Genomic DNA, 26,151 nt, shown 5'->3' on the forward strand with positions numbered 1-26,151 from the left:
GAATAATATGCATGAATGTACTTTTTAAAATGTAAGTCACTATGCTTATGTTTGATATATGTTGTTGTCACAGCAGAACTCCAAAGTGGCAACTTTAAGAAATGAACAGATATAAAACAAATGCGAACTCCAGACACAAATTCCTTGGATGCCTAAACCATTCTCTGGGAATTCAGAAGGCTCCCCAGATCTTGCAGAATCTCTGGGTCATCACTGGGAGGACCAATCACTGCTTGGCCAGGACACAGAGCACTTGAGCAACCTGTGCTATTTGGTTGATTCTGACTGAATAAAATAGGCCCTATTTTACGGCAGTGTGAAAGATCAGCTCCAGCAGGAGGCCCTCGAAGAGACAGAGAATAGCTTAGCTCTAGGTTGGAGACTAAGCCTTGCCTGAGGCCCAATTACACCTCCTGCCTTCACCTTCCATGAGATCTCTCTGTATCCTAACAATAAATGCTCTTTTTGGTTTAGCTAGTGTAACAGAATAGAGCAAGGGACGTTTTCCCTTTAGAGGACATTTGGCAATATCTGGAGACATTTTTGATTGTCACAAATGGGAAGGAGAGGTATTACTAGCATCTGGTAGGTAGTGGTCAGGGGTGCTGCTAAACAACCTCTGATACACAGCCCCCTACAAGAAAGAGTCACCCCGCCCCAAATTTCAATAGTGCCAACATTGAGAAATTCCGAGACACTGTATTCTATCCTCCTAACCCCTCCATTCTACCCATGCTCTCTCTGAGGGAGATGAGTCCCTTAACATATTAATATACTAACATATCCAAGTTATATTTTGAGCAGGGATCCACATCAGCAAAACCAAGGTGACTTTCCCTTCTTGTAGTCATCCTTGCCTTCCTTGGGGTGGATGGGGCCAGGACCAGAAATCTCCAAGGATAGAACGAGGGCCCTCAGGGGGAGGGCAGACTAGGCGGGGAGGAAAAAAGACAAAAATTTCTTCTCAGCATACATCAAAGGTGGACTCTCTGAGGGGGAAAAAGATTCCTTTCTCTAACTGGATGGATTCATGATCTGTTAGTGGTAGAAGTGTTTTCTTTCTGCCAATGGGCATGAAATAGAGGTTCCACTGGTTTCAGTCAGCTTCTTTTATTGACCAACAGAAGAACCTAAGATATTGCCATACATGTTAGATTTGTACATTGTGTTAGAATTTTGAGGAAACAGTGCTCAAAAACACTTGACTGACTTCTTCCTGGTCCCAGGGTAAGTGAGAGAAGGGACCTGGACTTCTGATCCATGATTTTTGCCCCATGAGACCAACCCTCACACCCCTTTCTACCCAGAAGCAACATAGTCAACCCGGGTAGCTGCCTGAGCCTGTGATTCCATCTCATTTGAACTCTCTGATCTGATTCTTCCATTTCTAAGTTACTTGATGTTTTTAAATCAAATTATTCCCCTTGATTGAGACCTTATTTTCCCCTCTTATTAAGAAAAGGGGAGAAAGAAAATAAATGGCATTATGGCAGTCAGAATATAATAAATACAATTAGAAATACAAATGTGTTTGCTTGTCCAGTGGTGGTAGAAATTATTTTTCACTAGTCATTCATTCTACCATTACATTATTTTTACTTTGACCCTCTTAAGGCTCACCTGTCTACACGATCACTGTTCTCCAGCAGAGAGGTGATAAAGACAGGTGGATGATCCACCTTGTCCTTGTGTGTTGCAAATTCAAAGTGAACAGGCCTCAGATGCAAATGGAACTCTTCAAAGCCCATCTCCCATGCCATTTTCTTATAGAGACTAAAAGCGGGGGAGGAAAAGAACCAACAACATTTACTATTTATTTTCTCCTAAAAGGAAACTAAGTGGTAAGAAAACCAAAACATCAGAATAAGCACAAAAGCAAAAGGCAAAATAAAAGTAACAGAAGTAGGGCAGGAAGTGAATGAGTCACAAAGGTCTTATGTCTGCCCTTTGCTATGACAGTTGAAAATAGAAGTAAAGTAGGAGATGTGCTTGGTACTTCCTTAACTCTCATTTCCTGCAAGCTAGTTTCTGTCCTCAGAGTCCTCCCAGGTCACCTATATTGCCCTCAATACAAGGTTCATTGTCTTCCCTTGGAACTCTTCATGGCTGGCCTCTGTGCCCTTCTTAAGGAACATTGCTCTCCTGGATCCAGGATGTCCATGCTCCTACCTTGTGACCACTCTCTGTCTTCACTGGCTTCTTTATCTCTTTATTTTCAAATCCTGGTGTTGCCTGACGTTCCAAACCCAGTCTTCTCATCTTCTCCATACTCTCCTTGGGGTGTCTGCCTTCCAACCCCACACCCTAACAGCCCCCTCTAGTGACCCCATCTCCATCTTGCCTCAACTCTGAGTTCTACTCCCATGTTTCCACAGCTTGCAGCGAGGCTCCATTTGGGGGTCCCCCTGGCATTTCAGCTTTCTGTGTCTAGAATGCCTTCTTCTCTCTCTCATCCCCATTCTAACACATTTCTCCATCTTGAGAAATTGGCACATAAAGGCTGAGTTCAAATGGCACCCACATTAGTTTTCTAGGCTGCTGTAACAAAGCACCATAACCTGGGTGGCTTACACAACAGCAATTTGTCTCACAGCTCTGGAGGATGGAAACCTGAGGTCAAGGTGTCAATGGGGTTGGTTCCTTCTGAGGGCTGTGAAGGAAGGCTCTGTTCCAGCCCTCTCTCCTTGGCTTATAGTTAGCCATCTTCTCCTTGTATTTTCACACTGTCTTCCCTCTGTGTGTGCCTTTGACCAAATTTCCTCTTCTTATAAGGACACCAGTCATATGGGATTAGGGCCAAGCTCCATAACTTCATTTTAACTTGATTTCTTCTGTAAAGACTCTATCTCCAAATAAAGTCACACGCTGGGGTACTAGGGTTAGGACTTGAACATATGAATTTGGGGGATGGGGGGACACAATTCATCACATAACAGTCCCTTTTCTATGAAGCTTTCCCTGATCCACTTAAATAGAATGAAATACTCAATTTTCTGTGCTCCCATAATATTTTGTTCACATGACTAAAGTATCTTATCAAAATGTATCAGGGATGACTTTTATATTGTGAGCTCTAACATTTATGATCAGAAATTATGGGGAAATAATATCATAGAGATTAATAAATATCTTTTTTAAAAAAATATATTTTATTGTTTTTTTACAGAGAGGAAGGGAGAAGGATAGAGAGTTAGAAACATAGATGAGAGAAACATCGATCACCTGCCTCCTGCACACCCCCTACTGGGGATGTGCCTGCAACCAAGGTACATGCCCTTGACGGGAATCGAACCTGGGACCCTTGAGTCCACGGCCGACGCTCTATCCACTGAGCCAAACCGGTCAGGGCGAGATTAATAAATATCTTGACTTGTGGTTTAAATTTGTATATTCTATTATATTTTCTAGTTATGTAATCTTAGGCAAATTACTTAACTTTTCTGAGCCTCTACTTCCTCACTGGCAAAATGTTTGCAAGCTACCTCAGAAGGATATTCTGAGAATTAAATGAACGAACACACATGAAGTTCCCAGTACAGACCCAGGCCACAATAGGCCCTCAGAAATGGTTGGTGGTAGATGACTGGACTCTCTGTGTGTACAGGGCCTCTCATGAGGATCAGAACACAATCGAACTCACACATGTTTTCAACAAATCCTCTAGTTCCATATTCTTCCTGCTTATGAAACATGTCCACTTGGATGTCTCACTATCACCTCACACTCATACCTAACACCTAACTCGTTCATCTTTCCCGCCCCTTACCTGCTGAATCTTCCACATCTTTCAAGGCTGGAATGGTGTCACTGCCTCTCCTTCGTCTAGCTCTCTACTGTTTCTGCTCTGCTATTCAACTTCATTGCACTCAAGAGAAAAATCCAGTCAATATTTAGAGTGCTGGTGTAGGGCAGGCCTGACCCCGGGTGATGAGGTACCATGGAAAACCATATACACAGGGTTTTTGTATTCAGGGAACTCCCACTAGCAGGGAAACCAATAAACCAATACGAAGCATCTTATTACAAGGCAATGTGCTGAATGGAGAGGAAGGCCAGGTGCTAGGATCTAGCTTAGCTAAGTGGTCAGGGAGGCACGTAGGAAGGCCTGGGTGAGAGAAGGAGCAAGCCAGGTGATCATTTCAGCAATTTAGAAAGTTTCCATAGGCTGTTCTGGGGGCACAGAGGGGGCAAGGCTTGTAGGCAGGAAGCCCCACTGTCTGTCATCCCCCACCTAGACCCTCAGACCTCCTACTGACCCAGCTAAGTGTGCGCTCTCCAGGCTCATTTCTATCAGCCGGTGGCGGAGGGTCACAAGTTCCAGAAGTTTGGAAAACGTCTCCAGGAGCAGCACACGAGCATCTCGGCCTTGGTTCTGTGCTTTGGCTGCTGCAGACTTAAGTGCAAGCAGGCCTGTCTCCTCCACAAGAAAGGGATCGCCCATCACCTTCGCTGAAAGCAGCTGAGAGAAAACAAAGTATTTTTAAAATGTATTTAAAAAAAAAAAAAAGAAATATCACATAGTAAGAAAAATGCTATTAGTAGCACAGATTCTGGATTCAGATTCTCTGGGCTCAAATCCTGGCTCTGCCACTTAAAATCTGTGAGATTTGGGGCAATTTACTCTATCGTGCAGTCTCTTAGTTTCCTCGTCTGTAAAGTGGGGATAACAACAGTACAAAATAGGCACTAATAGATACTAAGTAATTACCTAGAAGGATTGTTAAGAGGGTTAAGTGAGTAAGTAGCTGTAAAAATGCCTGGAACATCGTATTTGTTATTATCATTATTATAAATGTTTTAAGCCAAAATAAAGAATAGAAATGACAAAGATGACCTGACTAGAAATAGAAGTCCTGATATCTGTCAAGTATTTTATGGCCAATAACAATAATAATTTCTTATAAGTCCTTCTGATTGCCTTTCAAAAATTCAAAGTATTTTAACCAACAGTAACTCGTTTATTTTCACAAGATCCCCCTAAAGTGGGCATCACAGATTCCATGATTTCCATTTGATCTGTGAGGGATCTGAAGCAACACTGAAACTTTCTAAGTGTCACACAGCAATACCAAGAGTAAATTCAGGCTTCCTAATCCCAGGTTCAGCCTTTTTACAGGACACTAAACTGCCTTTATATTTTTTATATACTTTAAAATATATATATATTTTTTATCGATTTCAGAGAGGAAGGGAGAGGGAGAGCGAGATAGAAACATCAATGATGAGAGAGGATCATTGATTGCCTGCCCTCTGCATGCCCCCCACTGGTGATCAAGTTCACACCCGGGGCATGTGCTCTGACCGGGAATAGAACCATGACCTCCTGCTTCATAGGTTGAAGCTCAACCACTGAGCACATCCACCCGCTAACCTGCCTTTACAGCGCTCCTCCACTCAGAGGAGCAACTTGTGAAACAATCCCATTGTTTTTAATGTCCTCCTGTCATGGTCAGTTCGTCTACTCTGATACCTTTGCTACTCGCTAATATGCCACTCCCACAAGGACCCAGTTTCGGGACCCTGACCTGCTTTTCCAAGTTTGGCTCCCTGAGTGTGTACAAACTCCCTTATCCATCCATTTACCTACCAAAAGCCTTGTCTATTCAAGGATGCAATTTCTAGACTCTTGAAGTCTTCCAAAAGTGATAAAGAACGTTATTAAACTAATTCCTACATGTCCTCTGAGGATAATATGTGCCCCCTTTTCTGGCCTAATACAAAAGTTTAATTTGAATATTTATCATTTCTAGATCCAAATTTGAACACATTTCAAAAGTAATAATTATTAAAATTTGGAGCCTAGATAAGTATCTCAGATATTTACTATGATTTATAAGAGAATTTAAAATACAATTTAAAAATCTGGTACCATGCCCTGGCAGGTGAGGGTCAGTGGTTAGAGTGTCAGCCTGTGAACCAAAGGGTCATCGGTTCAATTCCCAGTCAAGGGCCCATGCCTGGGTTGCAGGTCAATCCTCAGCCTCAGTTTTGGGGTTGGAGGATTACGGGGTATGTCTCTCTCATATCAATGTTTCTCTCCCTCTACCTCCCTCCTTCCCTTCTACTCTATAAAAACAAAACAATGGAAAAAATATCCTTGGGTGAGGATTAACAACAACAACAAAAAACTCTGGTACCATAATACAAAATGAAAAGAATCCTCAATAAATTATAGGAGGATACATGACTGGTAATTTGAGGGGAAATTTAATTTTGAGCCATACCTCACACCACACACACACCAGGTAGAATACTAAATGGGTTAAATATTTTTAAAATAAAATGAAAATCTTAAGAAATTAGAATAAAATAAGAAATATGAAAAATCTAGGGGAAGATTTGCTTTCTGGATTTAGGAAGATAGAAGAAATCACAAAGGAAAAGATCAACTATATGAAAATAAGTTTCTGTTAAAAATAAAAAGACAAATTGGGGGAAATATTTGCAGAAAACATGATGGATGAAAGGTTTAAAGTTTTTACTTAAGAAGAGTTCATGTGAGTGGATAGGAATAACATTAGAATTCAAAGAGATAAATAAACAAAGGGAAAGAACAGAAGATTCACACACAAAAAAATACAGTTTATAACCAGACATTTAGAAGAATATTTAACCTCACTAAATAGCAAAAAAATAAAAATTAAAAAGTCCACCTTTTCCATCCTATATAATATCCTATATAATAAAGAGATGATATACAAATTGACCATCACTCCAACACACAAGATGGCTGCCCCCATGTGGTCAAAGATGGCCGCCCCCATGTGGACCCAATATGGCCACCACAAGATGGCCGGCAGGGGAGGGCAGTTGGGAGGGACCAGGCCTGCAGGGGAGGGCAGTTAGGGGTGACCGGGCCAGCAGAGGAGGGCAGTTGGGGGCAACTAGGCCTGCAGGACAGGGTAGTTAGGGGCAATTGGGCCAGCAGGGGAGGGCAGTTAGGGACGACCAGGCTGGCAAGGGAGGGAAGTTAGGGGTAACTGGGCCAGCAGGGGAGGGCAGTTGGGGCAACCAGGCCTGCAGGGGAGGGCAGTTGGGGGCACCAGGCTGGCAGGGGAGGGCAGTTAGGGGCAATCAGGCTGTCAGGGGAGCAGTTAGGCATCAATCAGGCTGGCAGGGGAGTGGTTAGGGGGTGATCAGTCTGGCAGGCAGAAGTGGTTAGGGGCAATCAGGCAGGCAGGCAGGTGAGCGGTTGGGAGCCAGCAGTCCTAGATTGTGAAAGGGATGTCTGACTGCCTGTTTAGGCCCGATTCTGGGATCCAGCCTAAACGGGCAGTCGGACATCCCTCAAGGGGTCCCAGATTGGAGAGGGTGCAGGCTGGGCTGAGGAACACACACCCCCAGCACGAATTTCATGCACCGGGCCTCTAGTATATGTATATATTGGAACAGACATTCTATGCTTACACCTAATATTATACAATGTAGCAGAACTGGTGCTCTTAAACATTATTGATGGTATTGTAACTTGGCACAACTCCTTTTTGTCAATTTTTATTGAATTTATTGGGGTGACATTGCTTAATAAAATTATACAGGTTTCAGGAGTACAATTCTATAATACATCATCTGTATATTGTATTTTGTGTTCGCCGCTGCAATTGGCACAACTCTTGACAAGCAAACTGCTAAGATGTTAGCCAAAGACTTAAATTCTGTTTCAGCAATTTCATTTCCAAGAATTTATCAAAGAGAATTAGTTCGAAATATGGAAAAATCTATAAGCACAGAGATATATGTACCTTATAGCATTTTTAATAATATTGAAAAGTTAGACACTTATTTGAATGACCATCAATAGGCAAATTGTTAGGTGAGTTGTTATTCATCACTTAGAGAATTATGCAGTTATAAAAATGAGTATAAAGACTGGTTAGTAATATAGAAAGATACATAATATGTTAACTGCGAAAAATAGGAGCTAGCATTGTATGAAGTGTATGATTATAATTTAACATGCACATGAGAAATGATTTATTTTTATCAACTTAACATTAATTTAAAATAAAATAAAATTTTAGTTTGGGTAGGAGGGAATAGAAGGCTGAGCCAGACACGTGAAACAGATATTTTTGGCATCTGGGGCCCTTGAAAATGCTTTCATATACAGCAAGTGCCCACATAAAGTAAGGTCAAGCTGAAAAACCAGGCTCAACTGTGATAGCCTTAACCAAAAATAAAAGAATTAAAATCCAACTGCAAACACCAAGTAAATCATCGGTCCAGAGCTTGAACCATAGATCATTAGAGCTGGAAGGGCCTTTAGAGGTCATCAAGCTCACCTTCCACCACTCCCCTTCAAATACAGAAACATAATGTTCCAAAATAGGAAAGTGAGAAAGACACCTAGTCAAAGTCACACAGCACCTTAATGGCAAGGCTGAATTTGAGTCCAGGTCCCTGACTCCACATTTGGTCCTCTCTCTCCTCTACCAGGCCTCAGCTCAGGACAAAAGGAGTGAATTTTAGAAAGAGTCTTAATGGAAAGAAAACATGTAATTTTTAATAAAAAATGTATAGTGTTAAAATATAAATAATAAGTCAGAAAACACTTCCCACATATCTATGTACATCTCCCTTTTAATTTCATTGTAGCAGCATCCTGATAAACTAGAAACTTTGACACCCCCTCCCCCCCAAAATCACATAAAAATCTTGGCAAGGCCTAGGATTATGATCTGTCACTGGCCAAATAGGAGAGGAATAGAGCCAAACAGAAAAACAAAGTAAGTAGTAACATCTGCGAGGAAACATTCTCTTTGCCAAGGACCCACCTTCCCCCCTTCGGAGAACCTACATCTTTCTGGAGCTGTGCGCTGTACCAGGACTCGGGTGTGGCCGGGGTGAGCCACACATCCAGGGCCAGCTGTAGCAGCCGCCGCTCCAGCAGGGCTAGGTCGCTGGATGATGCAGGCCTGCAGATGTGGCGGGCCTCCTGGAAGAGATGCTCGAGGGCTCTGGGGATGAGCGATGCCAGGCCCAGGGAAGGGTGGAACTCCAGCAGATAAATGTTTTTCAATGCAGGGCTTTAAAAGAGGAGCAACGAATGACAATTTTACATAATGAAGAACTTAATCTGTTACCAAAAACATTTGAATTTTATAATTTTAAAGACCAGTAAAACAGCTCCTTTAAGCCAGGTCATTAAAAAAAACAGGAACTTGAAGGGGCCTCATAGGCCATCCAGGGAACCCTTTACACAACATGTTCTTTACTTTTATATGAACCCTTTTAAACTTGGAAGATATGAGTTTATTCTAAAAGTGAAATAAGAGTAAGATTCTTAAAATATACACAGCAAACCTGTCAACATTTCAGTAATCAATATTTAATCAAATATTTGAAAGCAGCTCAGCCAGCTTGGCTGGCATGGCCCAGTGGTTGAGCATCAACCTATAAACCAGGAGATCACGGTTCAATTCCCAGTCGGGGCACATGCCCAGGTTGCAGGCTCCATCCCCAGTAGGGGCTGTGCAGAAGTCATCAATGTTTCTCTCTCATCGATTTTTCTATTTCTCTCTCCCTCACCCATCCTCTCTCTGAAATCAATAAAAACACTTAAAAATATATTTGAAAACACAGTAACTTAAAAGTGACTAAATATTAAACAAATAATTTCCATGGTTAGTTTCTATTTTTTCTTGAGTCTTTACCTCCTCTCCCCCAAAAATGTTAATGGACAGAAACAATTTTTAAATTCTGTGTACTACTGGAATCATTCATGTCTGCATGAGGATGCTATGTTTTATAAATGAGTGAGGCTGGAAATGATAAAAGGATTGTCTGTGGGTATTTCTCTTGAATGGAGGATGTAACACAAATCAAGGGCCTTTGTATTCATACATGGAACTAAAGAATATAAATACTTTTCGAATCTATGCAAATGGATTCCTCTTAGTCCTAGATCTTAAAAAATACAACCTTCAGGATGAAAAGGAATCTTAACAAGCAAATAACACTGATTTTTGAGACTCTTCTGACAAGACTTAGTATCCATATAGGCCTAGCATGTTCTGCCAAAAACCATCTTCTAAACAGTAGAGTCTTGCCACGGAAAGTTTCACATACACAGCTGGTGTCTGAAGTGTATTATAGTGAAGAAATCAGTCCTGAGAAATGTCTGTGGAGGAAATGTAGTCTTGTGCCTGGGACCCCAAAGACTCTTTCTCAAGAGACAAGGTTGAATCTCAGCTATGAAATCTCCTGGCACCCTACTGGTCCCCAAGATGATCCCACAGCCATGTGGCAATTTCCCCCTGAGAGTCTGCCTATACCGCCACACTGTCCACTTCACAGGGGCGCAGGGCCATGCCTCCGCTGCTCACATCTGTGAGCACACTAGTGCACTCCCAGCACATTGCCTACTATGTGTAAGTGCTCAACAAAGACTTGTGGGATGTTGAGAGGAGCTGGACAATATTTCTACCCATTTGAAGGCAATAGAGAAATTGTGATCTCAAGTTACATAGACCAAATTGGGGCTTGTCAACCACTCCCCAGTTCCTTCTCTACCCTCCAAGGCTGGAAGGGAAGGGCGGGGGGTGGGGGGAGAGGTCATACTACATATCAAGGGAGTTTTAAAGAATGTACCCTCTCTGAGTGGTCTCAGGAGATTTAACTTGCTCCTTCAAGGGGTGGGGGACCACAAGGTGAGTCTGTAGAAACCTTTTTGGTGATACTTGCTAGAAAAAAAGAAATTCCTTTTTGAGAAACTTTTAAGGACATCAAGGTTCATGTATGTCGGCTATGTGCAACATCTGATTATATCTTCCAATGGCATTTCAAGAGCAACTATTTTTTTTTTAAGGTCTTCTCAAGGAAGTGAAGATTCTGCACCCAGTGGCATAAGTTTAAATTTGAGCCTCCTATTCTTTATTACTTAAAGCAAGTGATACTGAGGGTGTGAGGGAGTTCATCTTCTGTGGCTTTTACAGATACTTCTCTCATCTCCCCAAATACACTGGGAGGTGCTTTGTGCAATAGTGTTCAGACTTAACATCATACCCTTAAGTTATCTAGGGGATTAAAAGTCAAATGTCTGAAGACAACACCAGCTTACCAGCTATTGTTGATGGAAATACGTTGTTTGCAAATTATGTTAAGGGGAAGTCCAAAGTTATTGCTATCATCTGGACGGCCTTCTTGCCAAAGCCTCTGGACATACTCCCGCTGCCGCTCGATCTAGAAATGTAGCATAAACGTTAAAATTAGAAAAGTTAAACTTTCCCATGGATGTGAGTGCTGAACCTTGGCATGAGAAAAACATCAGCCCTTTGCATCTCTTCATTATTTGACCAATTTTCACTCAGACAGGATTTGGAGGATCCACTCATATAGGAACATGCTGGTCTCTCAGTCCCAGCCCAGGGTCAGCCAGGAGAAGCAAGGCAACCAACTCCCGACAATCTTAAGAAGCCAAGAGAACTTCTTTTTGTCAAATAACTGAGTACAAGGAAAACATGCTAACTAGGCCTAAGGAAAATGGACTGGAACAATCCCTACCTCCCCTTTACTTCCTGCCACAGCGTCCCCCAGAGGCCATACACTGTGATTGTTCCCTTTAGTCCTAAAAATAGACACAACATTAAAAATAATAAACATGGTTGTATACTCAATGCCTTGTGCAGGGGTAGGTTTAGTCCTTCTTTCATTACCAATAAACTATCATCTAATGAAAACAGGTTTTCCATTCCTTGTGGACTAGTAAATGTAATTAGGGTTGGGAACCTCCCTTTAAGACTGTAGCTATGCCCTAGCCAGTTTGGCTCAGTGGATAGAGTGTTGGCCTGCAGACCGAAGGGTCACAGGTTTGATTCCAGTCAAGGGCACTTGCCTGGGTTACAGGATCAATCCCCAGTAGGGGGCCTCCAGGAGGCAGCCAATCAATGATTCTCTCTCATTGTTGATGTTTCTGTCTCTCTCACCTCCCTTCCTCTCTCTGGAGTCAATAAAAATATCTTAAAAAAATAAAAAAAGACTATAGCTATGCTTGGAATTCAACAATGCAAATAAGCTTACAAATAAACATGCTGCACATGCTGCCCTAGAAAACCCAGATTCTGGGCCCACAGTGAAAGGAAAGCACTATCTTCAGTTCTGCCCATGTTTTCCATCCCCTTCTCACATGTAATATTTTACTTTTTATTACTTTTAAATTGATTTTAGAGAGAGAGGAAGGGATAGGGAGAGAGAAACATCAATTGGTTGCCTCCCTGTATGTACCCCGACCAGGGATTGACCTGGCAACCTGGGTTTATGCTCTGACTAGGAATCGAACCCGTGACCCTTCGGTGCATTGGCCATGCTCCAACCAACCGAGCCACCCCGGCCAGGGCACACGTGTAACATTTTCCAGGACGCTGTACTCACGTGCTGGTTGAGGATGCCCCTCAGCAGCTGCAGGTGAAGCCTCAGGCAGGTGCATTCGTCTCGGTAGGCCTTAATGAAGTAAGGGTGGCTGAGATCAAACCTGGGGCCCCTGTACATGACATCAGTGATCACTTGTGCTAAGGCGAACCTCTCCTCGGGGTCCAGCGTGTGCTGGTAGGCTTCAAAGTAACAGTCAAGAAGCTGCAAATGAGGTTGAGAGTCAGGGAACAGCAGGCAGTCCTAGGGCCCAGCAAAGAGAGGTGAGGCACCAGCACTCCAACCGTTGGGAAGACCCTGGGCACCCGCAGGAGAGACAGTGCTGAACCTCTGGGTACAGGGCTGGTGCAGGCAGCTGCAGCACCCATGCCACTCAGGGCAGTGCGTACACCCACAGGGAGGTCAGGGAGGGCAAGGGAAAGAATACTCACTGTGCATCTGTCCCTGTTTCCCTGCTCTCCCCAGATAAAATTGAGGGGGGGATTCTATAATGAAGAATATCACCTCTAATAATTATAAGCTCTGATCACATTGCATTCAGGGTCACTTCATCAAATATATTTATCTTCCACACCTTTCTTCACAGACCCATTCCTCGCCCCCTTTCACTCCATCACCAAATGTACTAGTATGTAGGCAGGCGGCCTCCTCCCCAGTTCTACAGCCTCAGCCCCATTTCTGACCCTTCTCTTCAATAGTCTTCCCAAAGTTCACCTATGTAGGAATGATGGGGGTGTGGTAGAATGGAAGGCTGAGGGTGAAAGTCCCCCCAAATGCAAAGGCATTTCTCCCAGACCGGGCTCCACCAGGAGGGGCCCGGGTACAGAACTCTCAAAGGCATCTGGGGAGCTAGCTCCTTTCCTGGTGGAGTTCACAGCCTTCTCTAGAAACCAGAGAGCTTCCACACATGAACGGTTGAAGAGGGTTCTTCCTGTGGGAGTTCAGACGCCCCTTTTTTAAAAAAGTATATTTTTATTGATTTCAGAGAGGAAGGGAGAGGGAGAGAGAGATAGAAACATCAATGTTGAGAGAGAATCATTGAATGGCTGCTTCCTGCACACCCCACACTGGGCATGGAGCCCGAAACCTGGGCATGTGCCCTAACCAGGAATTGAACTGTGACCTCCTGGTTCATAGGTCAGTGTTCAACCACTGAGCCATGCCAGCCAGGCCAGATACTCTTGGTTTTGCTTTTACATTTGTTTGTGAGCTTAAGGAATTTCTGTTCTGTGTGTAAATTCTATTTGTGTGTAATTCGTCATGGTGCTAATCAGTAAAAGCTCTTCAGAGTTCAGTGGGCTGGAATCCCAAACAGGAACCTAAGGGCAAGGTAAAGAAGTAGTTCTGAAGAATGTACTTATTATTTTAGAGTTGTTTTAAAACCTTCATTGGCCTTAGACGCTCTCACTTTTGGAGACCTTGTCCCACATTATAACAAATATATTAAAATGTCCTCACATCCCAATAAAATCTTTTTTCTGTAAAAATGTTAAGTGGCGCCAAACCGGTTTGGCTCAGTGGATAGAGCGTCAGCCTGCGGACTGAAGGGTCCCGGGTTCGATTCCGGTCAAGGGCATGTACTTTGGTTGCGGGCACATCCCCAGTGGGAGGTGTGCAGGAGGCAGCTGATCGATGTTTCTCTCTCATCGATGTTTCTAGCTCTCTATCCCTCTCCCTTCCTCTCTGTAAAAGATCAATAAAATATATTTTTAAAAAAATGTTAAGTGGCATGTATTATTTTGCTCTTCAAAATATTTGGCTATGAGTAACACATTTAATTAATGACTGGCTATGATTCCAGACAGTATGTACTGGGGATTCTTATGAAGTGAGAAAGGCTGATCCATCAAGTGTTTTCAGATGTAGTGAGAAGTTCATAAGTGCTCAGTTGACCAAATTTTCACATTTTACAGACATGAAATGAAGCATTTATTGACGTCTATTTTCTTTTCTTACTTTGGAGTAATGCATGTGTTATTGTGTGTTTTTTCTCAGATCTCAAACATTTTCAATGTTCCCTGAAAAGCAATTAGATCCTAAACACCCAGTCAATATGGCCTGATGGGTAAATCGGTTCGGACTGGAAGCTTCTGAACTATTATCCCCACTGGTCTTACAATGGAACGAATGCCTTTCCTCTGCCAAACGAATCCAACATATCCTCCCCCAGAGTCTCCGCTCAAGCTGTCCCTTCGGAAAGTCTTCTGTGAGTAGCTCCCCTCAGGGAGGTTCCCTCTCCTGAGAGGCCTCAGCTCCTGTGGGAGCTCTATCACCAAAGACACAGGCTTGCCCAGGGTGGGCACTGAATGGACAGCAAGGAGTGAATTGCCGAGGCTGCAATTTCTATCAGCCCGACAGCCTGCACACTGGGAGGTGCGTTGGAGAAAGAGTAGGCAGGCTTTGTTTCCCTGGGTGCTGGTTTTCCTGGTGGTTCTGAGCCTGAAGTCAGCCCTCTTCTTAAAAAAAGAAGGAATTTCCTAAAAGGAGATAAAGAGCCCCTCTCGTTGTGTGGCATCTGTAGCTAAGAATGCAAAACCAGAAAGAACAGAGAAGGTGTTAGCACTACTTGAATACAGGAGGCAACAGCACAGAAGGCAAATGGGGGATAACGGAACCACGGTGCAGGAATAGCCAGGAATGTCTCCATTTTGCCAATCCTGGCTTCCGAGGCTCCCAAGGGAGGTGAACATTTGAAGATTAATAGGAGAGTAGGAATCAATGCCTTTTTAATAGACGTTCAGTACCTGAGGGTCTCAATGCTAAGGCTCAAGGAGGGAGAGTCTGGGGCACTTTATAAAGCATACGGGTTTGCAGGAACGCCTAAGGGACTCTGGGTCAACCAAAGGAGGCTAAAAGCTCAGGACAGAATGCTCCATGGACACTCCAAGATCTCAGAGTTGAAATGAAGGAAGGTGGAGATGCCCTGGCCCTGCAGGGAGATCTAAATTATCTCATTTTGTCCCCAGAGTTCTACTCTGGAGTAACTTTCAATTATTAAGTAGCAGAAGACAAAGCAGAAGGAGTGACTAGTTGGTGTAAGAAGGGTACCACTTGGTATAGCTTAGGGGGAGATTAGGAATGAAACAATTACTTCTCTAAATCATTCTGGACTAACTTGAACCGTTTTGCTGGGCCAGGGCAATCCCAGGAGCTAGTTTGTTGCGTTTGTATTGCCCTGACCTGTTTTTGTACAAAGAGCCCGGTTGTTTGGTAATTTGGCAGAAGTTTAAGGGGAGGTTCTTTTATATTTATTTATTTTTTTATTGTTGACTCTATTACAGATGTTCCCTATTTCTCCCCTTCCCCTTTGCCCGCCTTCTTGCCAGTGACTCCAACTCTGGTGATACCAGGTTGCAGAGGCTGAAGCTAAATTGCCACACTTACTTTTGTTATTAATAGGATTGACAGATTTAGCAAATCAGGATGCCGGCTATCTAGTTAAATTTTAATTTCTGGTAAACAACGAATATTTTTTCAGTTAACTATGTCCCAAATAGTGTCATATTTTACCTGCAACCCTAACTGTTGAGAAGGAGCACATGGCTCTCTTTTTAAACTGGTAAGGCCTTCTCAAGCTTTGGCTTCAATCTTGAGACGTCCTCGGATGGATGCTTGCATAATTTTATCATGAATGTTTTCCCCACGGGGTGGGACCGTGATCGTTCCACCTCACAGGTTCTCTTTATTATCTGTTTGCTAACTGGCCCATTTCCATTTAAACTCTGGGCTGGTATTAGTCTAAGAAGTCTTCCTAGCCTGTCAAATGTCACCTGTGTGTGTCAAGGGCCAACTCTCAGGTACATACTGATGGTAGGCATAGAATATTGGAGAAAATAGAAAAGTAGCCAAAATGAATTATCTCAAAACTTACTTTGTTTATATCATTATTGTTATTATTTATTATTATTTGTTAATCCTCACCTGAGGGATATGTTTCCATTGATTTTTTAGAGAGAGGGGAAGAGAGGGGGAGAGACAGAGAGAGTGAGAACATTGATGTGAGAGAGACACATTGATTGGTTGCCTCCCTCATGCACCCTGGCTGGGGCCGTGGATTGAGCCTGCACCTCAGGTATGTGCCCTTGCTGGGAACTGAACCCAAGACCCTTCAGTGTGCGCTCTACCCACTGAGTCAAACTGGCCAGGGCTCTATTTTTTTTTTAACTCAAACTTTTTTCTATTTCTGGAATAAAAAAAAAAAAAAAGAAATATAGTATTTCAGGTCAAATGAAAGTGCAAAACAGAAAACCAATGCTAGATGCAGCCTGTCAACAGATTTTATTTTTTTTTAAGTGCTCCAAACACAAATTCAGCTGAAAATGTGTCCTCTGGTGGCTGTGGAGAGAATTAGCAGTTGGTACAAGTGTCACTCAGGAGCTGGCACCGCTGATATCTGGCTCCTCTAAGAGTCCCTTAATCAACCTAAATTCACACTAGCTCTAATTTTATAAGCATTCATACATAATACGGTCACTTTAAGGATTTAAGACTACACAATGTGTTCGAGCAATTCTTAACATTCTAGTGATTCCAGTAATTTAACAATCAAAACCAGCTGAGGAAACTTGGCAGCAGAACCAATGCTGGGGGAAACCAACCGCACTCCTGATAAAAGTCTGGTTTATCCGCTCAAAATAGGCTCTTTTGACAGACTTTCTGACTTAGAAGGCCCCGGGTTACAGTTTTGGCACAGACAGCTCAGTTTCTACAGGGAACTTATTCTCAGGGTAGAAAGGAATTAGCAGTGATTGTTTTAAGTTAAAATGATTTCTTTAAAACTCCTGTCTGGACGAATACACTTGTCGAGTTTGAGGAGCCTGTCTTATTTACAATTAATGCAGCCTTTCCGGTTACTACACTGTCAGTCTAAATCCCTCATTTACTCAGTTGATCTGACGGTTCTAACTGGCTGATCAAGGTGGCAGATGCAGACTCTGTAAAGGCCAGTTACCTTCAAAAAGAGGAACCACTTTCAAAGCCCAGGGTTTGCACCCTTTAAGCTCAGCTAGTTTTTTATTTTTAATTGGGTGACCTACATCTCCATGAGTCACACACCAGAGAGTAGATGAAATGGTGAACTAGAGAAACAATTCAGAGAAAACATTTCCACTTCCCCACGTCTGACCATATCATACTGTATCCTGGCTCCCACCCCGTAACGCTTCGGAGAGCCTGCAAAGCTGGCCGTGACCTCCTGTGGCTGGCCCACCGCCCGGCTTTCAGGAGCCTCTTTCTGGATGTTTCACTGCACTCCACACTAGCAGCTATCTACTCCCAAGGAAGACACATTTTTTCCGTTGACTTTCTCTCCAGTCTCTTTGGCTCCTCTTGGCTCCTCTCAGGGGTTCTTATGCCATGACCTTACCCTTGAAGGTGTTACCCAGGGGCCCATTTCAGACATCTCTGGCTTTTTCTAGTCATTTTGACTCATTACTGTGGTCCATCTTCCACATTCCTACCTCAGCTCAGACCTGCTCCTGAGTTTCAAAATGACAGCACCCACCAAACATCCACACCCGGCTTCGGAACACTCTCTCCCAGTCCTTGCACCCTAGACTCAGTGTTATTGCCCCCAACGTGCCCCTGCCTCGGCTTTCTGTGCCAGTGGATAGGCGCCTCCCCGACCCTAGGAAGTCATTTCAGTCCCATCTTTACTCTCTCACTCCAGCATCCAGCCTTCAAATCCTGCCCTCCCCTCTTCCCCAAAGAGCTCTCCCGCCTGCTCCTCCTGCCTATTCCCACGGTGACACCCTCGGTGTGGGGCCCCTCCTGACGCTCAGGTACCTGTTGCAATAGCTGCACTTCTTTCCCCAGGAGCCCTCTCTTCCGGCCCATCCTCCGCACTGACGCCACACACACAGCTACGACATGAAAACAGCTGTGACCGTATTTCTCCCCTGCTGAAACGCACCAACGGCTTACTTTGCTTATAAGATAAACTCTAAATGAAGCATGGACTAGCAGGCCCTTCCCAGGCTGCACCCAAAACACAGGTTCACCTTGTTTCCCAGCAGCCTTTGCCTCCAAGCCTTAGCAGCTTGCCACTCTCCAGACTCACCCCTCCCCCATTTGATACCAACCCCAACATTGCAAATGCTGTTTCCTCTGCTTAAGGATCTTTCCTTCTCTGACAGATAATGTCTTACGCACCTGTTAGTAACCAGATTAAATACCTATCCCTCCGGGAAAACGTGGAAACATTTCCTTTACTCTGGCAGCCCCCCGCAGGGCAGATCCCCCCCTCCACTGGGGTCCCCAAGGCTCTTACATGTGCCATTGGGTTATAATTTTACTTAGAGATCAGATCAATGTTTACAGGCTACAAATTCCTTAAAAATATTCTCTTGTATCTATATGTTCCCAGTGCCTGGAACAGTACCTGGTACAGAGTAAATACTTAATGTTTGATGAATAAACTCCCAACAGTTAGAGATGATCAAAAGGGCAATAATAAATGCTAAGGAGCAGTTTTTAATTTATTACTGGAATGTGAACCATTAACAACAGGATGATGATTTAGTAACTCACTGTCTTATTGCTTTAAATTTACCCTGTAACTTGTTGCACTCAGCACGCCTTACCCACCTGCTCTCATGCACCCACATGGGCCATACACTTCTGAAGTCCACAAAAGGTCGTCATTCTGTCTGTGTTTGCTAGACTGAGGGCTGTCGTGACAGGACAAGGAATATGAATGGAGTCGTCTTTCATTCTCACTTACAAGGGAGCCAGAAAAGACCCACTGAGTTTTTTAAAAATATTGAGTTTTATAAGAATTTTTATTTGCCTTAACCAGTTTGGCTCAGTGGATAGAGCATCGACCTGCATACTCAAGGGTCCCAGATTCGATTCCAGTCAAGGGCATGTACCTTGGTTGCGGGCACATCCCCATTAGGGGGTCTGCAGGAGGCAGCAGATCGATGTTTCTTTCTCATCGATGTTTCTAATTCTCTAGCCCTCTCCTTTCCTCTCTGTAAAAATCAATGAAATATATTAAAAAAAAAAAGAATTTTTATTTAACCAAAGTTTGTTTTCTAGGCAAGAATACCTGGCGCTTGTTTTCTAGAAGGGCTGCCTGCCAAGTCCACAGGTCACACAGCACAGCAAATCTGTCCACTCCTGCATGGGCCCATCCCCAGACCTGGCCAGTATTTGACTTGCTGCCCTCTTTGTGACCTGGAAGAGAAGAGATGACAATGACCAGAGCCAGACCTCTCTCCATGAAGCTATTCCCGTTAGAAATGCGCCCTCGGATTCCCAGCTCCATTTTAGGAAAGAAAACTGAATGGCAACTGGTTTCTAAATCATTAAAGAGCCATCAGCAAAGACAAAGCCCAAAGTTCATACTTGTTGACTTAGTCAACGGGGATTCTTGTTTTTACTTTACAATGTCAGTTTTAAAGACTAATTTTGGAAATATAACCAAATTCAATTAACATAAAATCTTTACTAAAATATTCTCAAACCTGTAATTTAAAGGCAAAACATAATTTTTTTCTTTTCTAAAACCAAGTTCCTGGTGGTTTAAAAACAAACCCAGTTCCACCTGCTATTTCAGTTGATGTTAGCAAGTCAAAATTTTCAGAGAAGTTTCTAAGATATTCTTTAATTACGTTAATCACTAACCTACATCAATAAATGTAATCATTGTCATTATTCAGCAGAAATATTTGTCCAATATATTGTTAGTTTTCATTATCAGCATTATTATTGCTTTAAATTTTTAAGTGATGAATTTCAGAATGAAATATTTAAAAGTAAGAGCTTTTCAGGGGCTAAAGATTGAATTCAATAATTACCAAGTATATGATGGCTACTGAACACAAGAGAAAGACTTTCCTAGCAGCAGTTGGAAAATCATGGAAATCATCACCATGAATGACTGTATGCCAACTAACTCAGCTAAAAGATTGTCATGGGGCGAAGTGACTACTACGTGTTTCAATCCAATTAAATTCTTAGCAGCTGGAAATAGTTGCATAGTATTATAAACTATTATCAACAAAAATGATGCATTCATATGTAGGATAACCAGTAAAGATAAAGGCTAAGAGCTGAAATCGAATGCCCTGGAATGTTGGTTGTCATTGCTGCTTCCCGAGTCAGATCCCAGATGGTCTGTGGCAAAGATAGGACAGAGAGTTCAAGCCAATAGTGAATTAATTCTGCCTAGGATCTGAAAGGTTAATTGTCAAACAGTCCTCAAGCAGGATTTTATAACAATGTGAATATGAATGGTCTTTAATATTACAAAATAGCATAAACCCTTGCTATCTTTCCTTTAGGTATTGCAATATATCTAGAAACTCGCAAGTTCTTTTCAAATGTAATGCTAATGCTGTCATATTATTTTAAAAGAAATATTCTTACCGTGCCTATTCTAAAATTGGATACATTTGAGTAGTGCCAGAGGAAGAGCGAATACAGACTAAGGGTTATTTGATTACCAGAGTAATGGTTTCTCCCTCTGGGGCTTGTCTGGCATTTTCTGAGCCAGAGCTTCTCGCATCTAGTGGTTTTCTGTTATGAACCCGGGGATGTCCCTGCTTCTAACTGCAGTTTCCCAAGGTCAATCACATTTTTTTTTTTGTTACTTAGAAAAAAAATAATTGATTTCATGGCTTCCTTTGCTTCCCTCAGGGCCCTGCATGACATTCTCTGCACCTGTTGGGTGATGCAGAAATGTCACTGGGCAATGAGTCTAAACAACAGTAAGAATTATAACCAATCCCCAAGAGAGTAGTCTGTCTCCAACAAAAGGGGCACTTAGGCTGACACAGAGCCCTACCTTTTCTAATGCGGGTGTGTTTTGGGAAGGTGTATGTGCTTTTTGAATTATTGCATTTATATTTTGAGATGGGGTTGTTAAATTAAGCCCTTAGTGTTTTTTATTTGGTTGGCTGGTTGATTTTTTCAAATCTGATTTCTGACCTTTTTCTTTTTCAATGTAATGGCTGGCCACCAGGAGCAGTTCTGTCTCTAGTTCCTTCAGGTCACTCAAGGCCTCGTCATACATGACATGCACCCCTTGCTGGTCCTGGGTGTGGACGTAGCCAGCTTCGGTGCTATAGTAGTCATCCTGGTTCTCCACTTCTGAGAACTCCATGAATTGGGTGCCATGGACCTGCAGAAACAAAGCCAAGCCTTGAAGTTAGCGGAAAAGGGAGAGCTGTATTTTTCCAGCCCGAATGGCAAACAATAGACTTCTTCTCCCATGCACAGAGCTATAGACATGCTGAAGAATAAAGAGCTGCATGTAGAGAAAAAGATATTAGCAAAGTATGTTGGCGGAAAAGGGTAGTTTCTGAGGTAGATAAATAGCTGAGGAAGTGTTCTGATTAATTTAGGATTACCTGGAAAAAGGCAACAGAGCCAACCGAGCTTTAAAGGTCGTCTCTGAAGTCACAATGCCTGAGTCCACAATGCCAGGATCTCACCTTGATTAAGTCATTCATCTACCCTTAACCTCTGTTTCCTCATCTGTAACATGGGAACAGTAGAGACACTACAACAGTTGTTGTCAGGAGTATATGACACTGTGCCTAGGAGGCACGTGAGATCTATAAATGTTAGCTGCTAAAGATATCTTTGTTTTAATCTTCTAAATACTTCTAAAATGCATTAATATAATCTCATGCCTTAGTAATATACTGGATTGAATAGTGTCCCTCCAAAATGCATGTCTATCTGAAACCTGTGAATGTCACCTTATTTGGAAGTGGAGTCCTTGCAGATGTACACAAGTTAAGATGAGGTCATACTGGATTAGGATGCACCCTCATCCAATGACTGGTGTCCTTATAAAAGGACAAAACTTTGGAGACAGCTGCATAGGGGAGAAGGCCACATGAAGACAGAGACAGAGGTTTTAGTGATGCATCTACAGGCCATGGAATGCCAAGGGACCCCAAGGATTGCTGGCAACTCCCAGGAGCCAGAAGAGTCAAGGAAGGAACTTCTCCTGGGCCTCCTCAGAGGCTGATCCTGGTGTCTTGAGGCTTGTCACCTCTAGAACTGTGAGGGAGTAAATTTCTCTCCCAGGTGTTGTGAGCCACCCACTTTGCAGTGCATTGTTATGGTGGCCTTAGGAAACTAACATTATAAGTTATTTGAGTATTCCCATCATAATTTTATTTTTCTTAGATGACTGAGAACCTGTTGCTTTCTGAGATTCATTCTAATGATAATCCTCATAACTTCAAACTTCTCCATTCTTCTGAAGCCTTTGAATTCACTCCTCTCCCCCATGCCCAGCCTCCCTAAATCTCAGCAGAAGCTCCTCCACCTCTACACACACACACACACACACACACACACACACAGTACACTCACACCCTCCTCTCCTGCTTCTTCCTGCACTGTAGTGGACGATTCTCCTCCCCTTCTCCAAGACCTTTTCCTTCCCAACCCTCCCACCTCTGAAGCATCCCTTCTCCTTCTTGGATATCCAACTCCACTCAACCAGATATGTTCTAATTGACACTCAAACATGCTCATGTCCCTCTCATTTTAAACCCTCACGCCCTCCCGCAGGTTCCACCTTATGGCTTTCCTCCTCATGGTCCAACCTCCTAAGATGTTATATGTACTCACTGTCTCCATTCCCTTACCTCCTACCCCTCACCCACTCCCACCTGGGGCCTATCTCTATCAAGCCACCCAACCCCTTTTTACCACAGCCAACAATGACCTTTCCTGCACGTCCAGCAGGCTTTCTTTTTAACTTACAGAATCTCTCAGGAGCATCTGACACAATTTAACACTTCCTGCTTCCTGGCCTCCCAGGACTTCACATTTTCCCTGATCTCGCCAACTTTCCAGCCATCCTTCTCCGGTGCTTGAGGTGTATTTTTCTCTATCACGTCATTAAATAGTGGCCATACTCAAGCCCTAGTCTAGGACCTCATCTTTTCCTCCCATATTCCTTCCTCAAGAGACATGACACTTTGACAGCTGAGATAACCTTCCTTACACCATTTGCTCCCCAATTTATATTTCCAATCCAGACTTTCTGGAGCTCCAGACCCACATATCCAATTACTTTTTCAGCATCTGTTCCTGGGCATCTCAAAGGCCCCTCAAATTTAACATGATCAAATTGTGTGATCTTCCCCCACAAACCTAGGCCATCTTCAGTGTCCCCATTTTCGTAAGTAGCACCACCCATCCACTTCCTCTAGCATGAATCATTCCTGATGTGTCTTTCTGCCTCACCCTGCATGTCCAATTTAGTGCCAAGTTCTGTTGATTTTACTTCCTATCTCTCAAATCCATCTACTTCTCTCAATCCCACCGCCCACCACCCTATCCAAGCTGTTATTATCTTTCACTAGGATTAGTCTAGGAGCGTCTAAACTGGTTTAGCCTCTAATTGTTCTATCCACATTCCTCTGGCTTTCCCTCCCCTCCATTTTACTCACTGCTGACAGAGGATCTTTGAGAAATGCAGTTTTAACTGTCCCTTCTCCTTCCTTTTAATATCCTTAAAAGGTATCCCATTGCTCACAGAATAAAGCAAGATGCCTGAACAGTGCTTACATAATCTATTTCCCTCCAGTGGTTCTCAGCCAAATGTGATTTTGTTCCCCAGAGGACATTTGACCATGCCTGGAGACATTTTTGGCTGTCACACTTGAGGGGAAGTGCTACTGATATCTAGGGGTTGGAGGCCAGGAATGCTGCTAAATATCCTAGAATATTTAGGACAAGCTCCCATAACAAAGAGTTATCAAGCCCAAAATGTCAATAGTTGAGGAACCTTGTGCTAGTTTCATTTAACTTTATTTTCCACGTGGATCACAGTGTCCCAGCCACTCATGTCTTTTTTTGGGTTCTGTTGGGTGCCATGCTCCCTCCCTTTGGCCACAGGGCCTTTGCACAGCCTGTCCCTATCCATGGGAAGGTCTCTCTCCCCTTTTTCCTGGTTAAAGCCTTCATCTTCCAACCTCAGCTCATCATCATTTTCACAGGGACCTCCTCCTGGCTTCCTCAGCACCAAGTTATCACTCTTTTGAGGCATTTACTGAGGTTGCTGTTTCATATTTATTTGTGTGACTATTGACTAATATTTGTCTCACCCACTGAATTATAAGTACTATGAGGTTAAGGAACATGTCTAATTTTGTTTATTATTGTATCCTTAGTGTTTGGCACAGGGCCTAACACATAATGATTACTTAGAAAACCTATATAATAAAAGCGTAATATGCTAATTAGACTGAATGTCCTTCCAGATGTCCTTCCTTCCAGACAAAGCCTCAGTGGGCGGGGGCCTAGGCAGAGGTGGCAGAGGCCCCCGGCCACAGTGGTGATGGGCAGGGGCTGGGGCCAAGGCCCTTGCATGAATTTCATGCACCAGGCCTCTAGTATGAAAATAAGAGAATGGATGAATAGATGAATGGTTTTTTATATTTTTTGCATATAGATTTCTATTAGTCTATCACCTCATGATCCCAACTTGTACTTCTAATATATAGTGTAAGAAATAAGGCGAGCCCCCAAATTCAGGGGTCCTGGTAGAACACAAAACATATTCAGGAGCCAAGCAGCAAGGCAAGTATCTTTCCTCCTGCAGGAGGGTGCACAGCACATGGTCTGGAAGCATCTGCACACAGAGCAGGCGGTCTGCTTGGCCTTTTAATCTTGATGCAAGTGACCTGTCCCTAATGTATAAAACATAGGCTTACATACTGTACAGATATATGGCATATCTCTGGTATTAATATTTCTTTGGAAAAGGACCATCAGGGAAAAAGTATCTAAAAAGAGTTCTTTAGGGGGCAGCAATAATAATAAAAAAAAAGGTTAAAAACATTTGGCCTAGTGTAAAAAATATATATATATTTTCTAAATGATAAAATACACATAACATATTTACCATTTGAGCCACTTTTAGGTGTACAGTTAGGGTGGCATCAAGTACATTCACATTGTTGTGCACCTATCACTACCATCCATTGCCAGAACTCTTTTTATCTTGCGAACTGAAACTCTGCCCCATTAAATAATAAGTCCCCATTGGCCTTCCCCAACCCCTGAGACCACCATGTTACTTATTGTCTCAGCTGGACGACTCTAGACACCACCTGTAAGTGGAATCACATCGTATTTGTCATCTTGTGACTGGCTTATTTCACTTAGCAGAATGTCCTCAAGGTTTGTCCATGTTGTAGCATGTATTAGATTTTACTTTCTTTTTAAGGTTGAATGACATTCCATTGTGTGTATATATATCATATTTGTTCATCCCTCAGTGGACACTTGGGTTGCTTCCACCTTTTGGCTATTGTGAATAATGCTCTATAAACATAGGGGTACAAATACTTCTTTGAGATCATGCTTTCAATTCTTTTGAATATATACTCAGAAGTGGAATTTCTGGATCATATGGTAATTCTATTTTTACATTTTTGAGGAATCACCATATTCTTTTACATAAATGGCTGCACAATTTTACATTCCCACCAATAGTACACAAGGGTTCCAATTTTTCCACAACCTCTCCAACACTTGCTAATATATATAATATATATGATATATATAATATATATATATTCTGATTTTCTAAGTTGTTATTTATGAGTCATTTAAACTATGGAACCAATGGTTCCCAATATTTTACCCCCCATCTATTCATTCTTATAACATAAAAAGTTTGCTAAGTTAAGTAATCGATTGTTGGGTACAATCCCTTGATTTACAAATTTCAATAAGCAGTCATATCCTATCTCTCAATTGACCTGTCAATTGGTTTGTGTATGTGGCATTGCCTATTGTATAACTACA

The 26,151-nt window shown here is 42.7% G+C and overlaps 1 protein-coding gene across 1 annotated transcript in view; it reads right to left on the reverse strand.

Annotated features, from left to right (window-relative positions):
- The window catches only part of LOC308246680 (uncharacterized protein), a gene marked incomplete at both ends in the record, with an annotated part of 154,075 nt that overhangs the window by 83,762 nt on the left and 44,162 nt on the right, over window positions 1-26,151 (reverse strand). The window contains 7 exons of the mRNA XM_080665094.1: window positions 1,621-1,773; window positions 4,257-4,459; window positions 8,798-9,026; window positions 11,060-11,181; window positions 12,370-12,570; window positions 19,415-19,542; window positions 21,298-21,490. Of these exons, the coding sequence (XP_080521220.1) occupies window positions 1,621-1,773; window positions 4,257-4,459; window positions 8,798-9,026; window positions 11,060-11,181; window positions 12,370-12,570; window positions 19,415-19,542; window positions 21,298-21,490 (1,229 nt within the window). The remainder of the gene's footprint in view (window positions 1-1,620; window positions 1,774-4,256; window positions 4,460-8,797; window positions 9,027-11,059; window positions 11,182-12,369; window positions 12,571-19,414; window positions 19,543-21,297; window positions 21,491-26,151) is intronic.

Source organism: Plecotus auritus (assembly GCF_963455305.1).
Source record: "Plecotus auritus genome assembly, chromosome: 4".
In the NCBI taxonomy this organism is placed as follows: Eukaryota; Metazoa; Chordata; class Mammalia; order Chiroptera; family Vespertilionidae; genus Plecotus; species Plecotus auritus.